This window comes from Nothoprocta perdicaria, unplaced genomic scaffold (assembly GCF_003342845.1).
Source record: "Nothoprocta perdicaria isolate Ctin4 unplaced genomic scaffold, notPer1 scaffold_205, whole genome shotgun sequence".
NCBI lineage: Eukaryota > Metazoa > Chordata > Aves > Tinamiformes > Tinamidae > Nothoprocta > Nothoprocta perdicaria.
Window position 1 is genome coordinate 945,188 of NW_020455261.1, and position 8,448 is coordinate 953,635.

The 8,448-nt window shown below is 42.9% G+C and overlaps 1 protein-coding gene across 1 annotated transcript; it reads left to right on the top strand.

Moving 5' to 3' along the window:
• The first annotated feature begins 29 nt into the window (after positions 1-29).
• Positions 30-523, top strand: GAS1 (growth arrest specific 1). The gene has a single exon (XM_026038251.1). The coding sequence runs from the start codon at positions 50-52 to the stop codon at positions 521-523; it is 474 nt and encodes a 157-aa protein (XP_025894036.1). The 5' UTR covers positions 30-49.
• The last annotated feature ends 7,925 nt before the right edge of the window (positions 524-8,448 follow it).

The following is an 8,448-nucleotide window of genomic DNA, read 5'->3' on the forward strand; positions in this document are numbered from 1 at the left end:
GGGCGGGCCCGGCGGCGGCGGCGGCGCGGGCGGCGGCGCGGGCGGCGTCATGGGCTGCACGGAGGCGCGGCGGCGCTGCGACTGGGACAGCCGCTGCAGCCTGGCGCTCAACCGCTACATGACCTACTGCGGGAAGCTCTTCAACGGGCTGCGCTGCACGGCCGAGTGCCGCGCCGTCATCGAGGACATGCTGGCCGTGCCCAAGGCCGTGCTGCTCAACGACTGCGTGTGCGACGGGCTGGAGCGGCCCATCTGCGAGTCGGTCAAGGAGAACATGGCCCGCCTCTGCTTCGGCGCCGACGTGGGCAGCAACGGCGCGGGCAGCAGCGGCGGCTCGGACGGCGGCCTCGAGGAGTACTACGACGAGGAGTACGAGGAGGAGCCGAGCCACAAGGGGAGGGACGAGCTGGAGGACAATACGGGCCCCGAGCCCGGCTTCCCGCTGCAGAGGGACGGCGCCGCGCGGGACGCCGCCGCGGCGGGCGCGCTGCTGCCCTCCATCTTGCTGCTGCTGCGGCTCTAGCGGCGCCGGCCGCGCGCCCCGCGGCCGCCCCGCTCCGCTCCGCACGGGCTCGGAAACGGGCACGGGGCGGGCGCCGGCCGTGCCAGCGCGCCGCGCCTCCCGGCGCTGTCCCCGCGCCCACAGCGGCCCTGCTGGGGACAGACCCTCCCCCGACGGCGTTCCGCTGCTGGTGCCTCCTTTCCTCCTCCTCCTTGAATTGTTTTCCATTTTAAGTACTAGCCGTGGCCTGTGGAGCCGGCGGGCGCGCTGCCCGCGGGGCGCAGAGGAGGACGGAGGAGGGGGCGGCGCAGGGCCGCGGCCGCCCTGGCCGCTTGTCGCTGTCCTTGGCGTGCACTATGCAATTGCTGCCCCTGCTTCGCGGCGGGCACGGGCGAGAGGCCGCGAGCGGGGCTGCCCCGGGGCCCCCCTCCAGCAGCGCCCCGAAAAGCGGCGCCCAGCGGCTGCTTTGTGGCGGCTGTTGGACGTGAGGGGTAGGAAGGAAGGAAGGAAGGGGCGAGCTGTCAAAAACTGCTGCCAGAACTGTCGCTGTACGGGCTAGCTAGCAACTCGATTGTCTTTTATCAAGCATCACTGTTCAGTGGTGCCCAAAAGGGGATTATACCGCATCTGCCTTCGATTAAATTTTAAGGGTATAACTGTTTGAATGAACTTGGTGGTTTACAGCATTCCCTCTTGCACACACATCTTCCCAGTAACAAAAGCTTGCCAGTGAAAGTCTCTAACCTAAGACAAAAAAAAAAAAAAAAATTCAAAATTCTCGGCTATACTGAACAATGCAACTTTTGTTTTAAAAGAGCTCTGCACTGCCATCTTTGAAAGACACTTTTTAAACTCAAGAACATGTATGTACAAATACCCTGAAAAGTTATATTGCCTCATATCAGGGTGCTGACCTCTGGTAAATGTTATATTAAAAATGTATTTAAGACGGGGATTTGTTCCAGTTGCTCTTCTTTGTATATAGAATTTTATAAATTGTACGCTTGGGGATAATTTATTTAAAAAAAAAATAAAAAGTTTTAAGTGTACATCCTATTTGCCAGATAATTGCATTTGCTATTCTCTTCTGGAAAGGTACAGTTTTTGTTTTATGTAAAGGGATACCAGCAACAATGAAGTATTCTCTAGAACATCAAATGTACAGTGTATTTTAGAGATTTGAAGTTAACTTTCTTATTTGGAGAGACTTTATGAACATTGTAGAATTGTATAAATGCATTTCCGAGCTGCCTTAAACCTTGTATTTTTATAGGAGGCATAAAAAAAAAAAAAAAAAAAGGCCTATGTTTTAAATATCTATGGTTTTGTGTATTTTTTAAACATGTAAATCAGTAAAGAAAGAGCTTTAAATAATGGCTGTGGTGAAGTTGTTTTCCAGGGACACTTGAACTCTCAGCGCGCCAGGCCGGAGGGAGGGGGGGAAGTGAACCACAAAACAAACAACAAAAAAACACACAACAGGCACAAATCTCTGTCCGCCCGCAATACTTTACATAGATGTAAATTACTACTATTCTTTAGTGGATAATTACATGCAAGAAGTAAATACAGCTTTGAAAGTACTACTTAAAAAAAAAAAAAAAAAAAGTGGTTGATTTTATAATGCGTTGGCATGGTAACGTGCCGGTGCCAGGAGAGTGTAAAGCAACCCGAGGACACCCGGCTCTTGCATGCGGGCAGGATTCATCAGCGGGAGGCTGATGGGCACTGGGAGGTGGCCCTGGGCACGCGGGCGAGCCCACGGGATGGGCAGCGCGTGCGGAGGCTCCTCGCGCGGGCCTCGGCCTCCTCGCGCGGGCATCGGCCTCTTTGCGCGGGCCTCCAGTGGCGCGCCACACGGGCGCGCGGAGGTCGGCCCATTCAGCTGGCTTTCTCCCACCGCGAAGAATGCGAAAGTAAACAAGCGGGTGATCAGCAATTACCCCATCTTGCAATATTGTTCTTAGGAGTCGCTTTGCATCGCGCGGAAGCCTGGTTTGCTGCCAGAGCTACTGATCTACACTCAAACGCCCTTAGATAAATAATTACACTCTTAAGCTCTGTCGAGTGCTGATACACTTGACCTTGTAAATAGAAATGTTTGCAGTAGGAATAAACTCCAGCATTGGAAAATCTTTTAAACATTAACACAAAAGAGAGAGCTCAGTCCTCTGGGGATTTGAGTTTGGACTGTGTCAAGCTAGGCACTCACAAAAAAAAAGGGGGGGGGGAAGAGGAGGAAGGTTTATTTATCTTTTATTCATGCTGTTTACTTAAAGCTTTTCATTTTAAACGCCTTGATTGCAAGGCAAGTCAGAAGTTTAAAAGCTACCACAAATAAACTTTGACTGAGGGGGCGACAGATTAGCAAGATAGTGCCTTTTTCATTTTACCAGATCTTGACAGAGGGCAAATCCACATCTGTCTGTTGTATAAATCAGCAGAATTAGAAGTCCCTGCTTCTGGGATTAGTTATTTCAGTGGCAGATTATTTTATTATTTCCTTAGGGTGTGAATGTGAGATGCACATAGCGGGATGTGCGTGCACACACACACACACAAACCAACCCCCAAACAGTTGTGCTAGCAAGCAAGTGTATGAGTGTGGTGTGTGGCTATGATCTTAAGTTCGTTTTTAAAGTCATCTAAACGGTTGAGTAAGCTTATTGTTAAAACAAAGCTGAAAACGTTGTTTCTTTAGGAAGAGAACAAAGAGTAGTAGAGTGAGACTTGTAAATGGAATGAGCTTTCTTTACAAAATGCTGAGTTTGCAATTGTTTAGGGATGATCTTAAATATTTTCTCCAGTTGTTTGGGAGATGCTCAGAAATCTTTTTTTCATGTTTGTCAACGTTTTGTGCCCATGAAGACTATTTTAACTCAATTTCAATGAAAAATTAAGTCCCTGTAAAAAGTCTCTGCTTTTCTTCAGCAAGGAGTAAAGACATTAGCACTAGAAAAGGACTGATAATTAACTGCTACAATAAACTCAAGGCTTGATTTTACAGGCTCCTGTCAAAAGCATCTGCCTGGAATAAATCAACACTGAGCATCACTGTGGAGGGAGGACTCATCTTTCTGCGTCCTTCCCCACAGAAAGTGGATCATAATTGTACAATAAATACAGCTGAACTAATTATGTCCTACAGTCCCATCCTTACAGCTTTGTGGAATGAGCTGTGTTGTCCGAGCAAGCACAATTTGCAGGAGGAGAGGCTGCGCCTATCGGTGTGCGTCCCAGCCTGCAGAGGCAGCACAGATGTTGGTGTCCATCAAATTTATATTTCTCTTGCGTGATTTTGGGACGAATGGAAATTCTCAAAATGTCAGGGGATGTAGTAAGGACAGCTTTAAGCAGGAAAAAGGCTTCACATTCCCTGCCAGAGGAGATTTTCCACAGGAAGAGAAGTTCTCATTTTTCTGGATATTTGAAAGTGCTCTTTGCCAAGGTCCTGTCCAGACAATCTCTTCCGGGGGGAGAAGGACCGTCTACCATTTCATGTAAAATAATCCGGTAGGATCTGTTCCCTTTTTATTCCCAGTTGCCAGGTTTGAATTCTTGGTGACAGTTTATTTGTCTTTGGAGGCACTTCAGTGACAAATGTTTAAGGGAGTGTGGGACAATGGTGGAGAACAAGGAGGCAGTTCATTGAACTGACAGTGACCATACAGTAAATAGAGGGAGATTCAAGCTTCACTGATCACCCAAGCGCACAGCAAAGCTTTTGTATGCAATCACAATGGGCATAACATAAGGTCTCTGTTTATTTTTAACAATATACACCAATGTATACAGGCAGACATACATAACTTTCAAAATAAATATGAAATGAAGCCTCACAAGGAGAGGAAGGAAGGCTCTGGTTTGGCCAAGTCCTTTATAGTCACATGGGAAAGTCTGATGGATTTTAGTTACAGTCTCCTCTCCACTCCCTGTAAAATCCATTAGGGCTCTGGACCTGTTGCTTCAAGCACGCATGTGTACTAAACATGTATGTATTGGATACACAGGTGACTACAGACAGTTCTCCATGTACAGAACAAGAAAACACGAAATCCCATCTCCGTTCTACAACGCCGAAACCAATACTACTACACGGTTACTTTCCTTTTTGTTTGTGTTGTTTTAAGTATGTGGGAGGGGGATGGGAGAATTTCCAAAGTAGCCAAAGTGCACACAAAAATAACATGGGGAGACACAAAATCCTCAATAGTTGAGTCATGGAAAGTGCTACTTGGCTGACTTAGCTTCTTGCATCCTTAGTGCCACTAAAACAAATCCAGACCATTCAATGGATATTGTTCTTGTCCCCAGTTATAACATCACAGAATGCCACACACTGCTCGTGATAACGTACCCGTTGTGAACGCTCAAGAAAAATAGGTAGGCTTGCAGCCCAACATGATTTTAAATGGGATAGCAGTGCTTCTGTGTGAGAAGTCTGTGAAGCAGATTTGTAACCAGTAAAGTCGAAAGTTACTGTATTTTACTTGAGGCTGTGGTAGACAGTTGAAAAGGCTCACATTGACTGTCTGAATGACATAAGTAATGCGCTATTAGCATAAATACTTTCTAAGACATCCATTTAATCAATTTCTTAAATAACAGAATGATCTACTACAAAATAGTGGACTGTATACACTATATTTTGGCACAAAGATGGTCATTCTCCCACTAGTAACCAGGGGCTCTAAATAAATGATTTCAACAATGTTTTATTAAAGGAGGACAAGAGCCCTCGAGCTGCATTAATCGGGGAGAAGTCGAGTGGCACTTTTGTTATGGAAATGTTAAACACATAATAGTTCAGGCAAACAATGTGGAGCCACTTCATTCTCTCAGCCATGCTGACACCTCTTAAAGAGGAACTGCAGGGAAGGATGTGGGAAAGATTTGCTTTCTGAGGAAGCTTTCAGCTAATATTTTGGATATTTACCTCCAAAACTCAGGCAGTGCAGATGTAACTGAAGGGCATAAAAATAAAACAATAAAGGAGGATGATTTATGTAGCTACTGCTAGTGATAAGCATTTGGTGTCCAAAATCAAAGAGACTCATTGACAGAGTAGTTTATTAAAAGTCTCTTCATTTATTTATTATGAAGCCAGTGGATATTATTGTACAGGGTGAATGTGCCTGAAGAGAAAAAAATGAAAAAAAATAGTGACATGGTAACATTATACCTGTTATACTTCAGGGAGGGGAGAAGGGAGATTCTAGAGTAAGGAAACAGGTGAACTGATGAACAGATGAACAGGGCAGAAATAGAAGTTTGGCATGTAAGTAATCCAGAAATATGTTAATAAAGTAGTACAGAAGAAAAAACAAAACATATGTTACTAAGTAGAGAGAAAGACACAATTCCAAAGATGATGTTTTGAATTGGCTGGAGGACAGAAGGAAGGCGAGAAAATAGGCTGATACTGGTGTAGAGGAAGTTTAGAGAAAGAAGAAATAGTGGACTTGCTAATCAGGAGAAAGAAGCTATAGAAATCATCAAGAAGAAATCATCAGAAGCTTCTGAAGAAAGGGAAAGAAAAATCCTCTGCAATGCTCAATACTTATCTAACTTCCAAATTCCTTTCCTCTTCGTTTTTGGCCCTGCTGACATTATCAGAGCCTGTTATTTTCCATCTGTATCTCAACTAAGTATTGAGCATTGCAGAGGGATTTTTCTTTCCCTTTCTTCAGAAGCTTGACTAGAAACTTTTCGTCTCCTTGGACTTGGACTCTATTGACTGTTGCCTAGCTTCTAGTAGAAAGTTGAACTGGGTGATCTCCAGAGGTCCCTTCCGAACAACTTGCTATAATTCTGTGATGTTAATATGATGAGAGGAGCAGGAAACCAAAGATGCCTTTTGACTAGACTGCGTGTGAGATCAGATAAAGGAACAGATCCAGTAGTCTGCAATAGAGATGTTGGGACTGCAGCACTGAAGACAAGGCCAGATTGCTACTGTCTATGGGGAAGAGAAAGTGGAAGACAGTTTGAAGAGGTCAAAGTTTAGGAAGAGGACAGAGACCAACATATACCATTTATCATTTACTATCCATGACTTGGAGACAAGAGGGAGGAAAGAACTGTAATAGAAGAGAAATGTGGAAGTGTTAGGAAAAAGAAAGTAAAAAGTAAAGTGTCTGATGGTATCATGAAAAATGGACAATTTAACTGAAAGAGGGTAGGATAATGCTAGGAAGAGAATTTGGAGGAAGCTGAAAGTGCCGAAGAGACCTCACTTTCCTCTCTGTGAGAAATGGATATTTATAAACATGTCTTTGGCACTCACCACCACAATGTCTTAGTGACTCAAAACAATAGAAATACAAGAAAACTGGGCCTTCGCCTGTACATGCTGACAGACAATATACTTTTAATATAGCACTATCTGAGAGATTACAATTTTCTTTATGGTTACAAAACACATTTCATCATGGAAATAAACACAGCTTGCCAGATATTCTCAACACAGAAATGAAGACATGCCTGCTTATAATGTCTGGTACTAAAATAATTCAGTCGCCTACTACTTCTGTGGTGTGAGTGAATATTTGGTGTAAGCTAATTTTCATTGTTTAAATATGTAAGAGGTTAGATGGTTTAAACAGAAAAGATTCTGTGAATAGCACTTCAGTTTTCTGTAAATTACTGGCAATGGCTGTAAGTCTTACTGAGTTGATAGCAGTAAAGTGATATTGTAAACATGATCTTTGTGTTTTCAGCATGACAGCACATTGATCTGTGAATTTCTGTATCAATATTCCTACCAATCTTCTGAAATTCTATTGCATTGCAGCACAGGAGAGTGTAGTTAAGTCTAACTACAGAGTGTATAATAAGGTAGTTATTAGACAATTTATGTAAAAGAATGCATGAACAGAATAGTTACTCAATATTAAAGGCATCCCTGTCACTCATTTTCAGGAGTTATGGTATCATTCTAAACTTAGTAAAAAGTTTTGAGCATTATTTAGAATGACGGCATATCAGAAGGTAAAGCAAAAGTCCATAGAAATTTTTGCGTGATCTCATCTCCTTATGCATACTAGTGTATTAATTAGTATATTGTATGCTTGTAAATCACTATTATGACAAAAAGATTGGAAAAATCAAATATAAACCAGTATGTCTTGGTTTATTCCTCTCAGGAACTGAGGCCGCAGATGAGTATGGATTACAGTATTATATAAAAAGTATTGAAAGAACATTCATGACAAATATCTTGTCCAAAACATCCACATTTTTTATGTAGATGTTTTATGTTTACACTTTTTATGACTTAGTGTTTTGTTTACATAGTACTAAATCATTGGCTCTTGTTCGATTAATGAGTTTGCAATAATCTAAGTGATGTCATTATTTGGCCTATGAATTTATATCCATTCTTAGAATGAAATATTAATCACTGTAATAGATGATGTTTGAGGAGACAATTGAGGTTATGTGAACGAACAGACTTTAGGTCTAAAAGTAACCCTTGGGATTAGCTTCATGTGACTGAAACAGTTGGCCAAGAACCAACAGAGATATGTAAACCTGAGTGCCTGAACATTTTAAAGAAGCAATATTAATATACAAATGTCATTGCTCTAATAGAGAGAACATCTTTGGGAAAGAAGACAATAAGAAAGATAACGGAATCAGCAAAATTGCAAAATCTTTTTCCTTTTGGCTGGTATAAATAAGTATTCTTATTTCAGAATACATTGACTGTGTGTAGAGGATAAACATAGCTCCCTTTCATTATATTCAGAAATAATTATGACTTTTTTTTTTTTTCAGAGCTGATTTGGAATACTGTGGTCATAATATTGTCTAGTTTGCCTAGACACTCGAGTAATGATCAAGGAAAAAGAACAGTATCATCCAAATGCTTTCTCTGCATAAATAAGGGTTCCATCCTATAAACTCTATCTCAAGCCAGCCAAAACGTGCCTCTTGCAGAAATT

What these genes read in the sequence shown, in the direction of transcription:
- GAS1 (XM_026038251.1), top strand. Translation starts at nt 50, where the DNA reads ATGGGCTGCACGGAGGCGCGGCGGCGCTGCGACTGGGACAGCCGCTGC.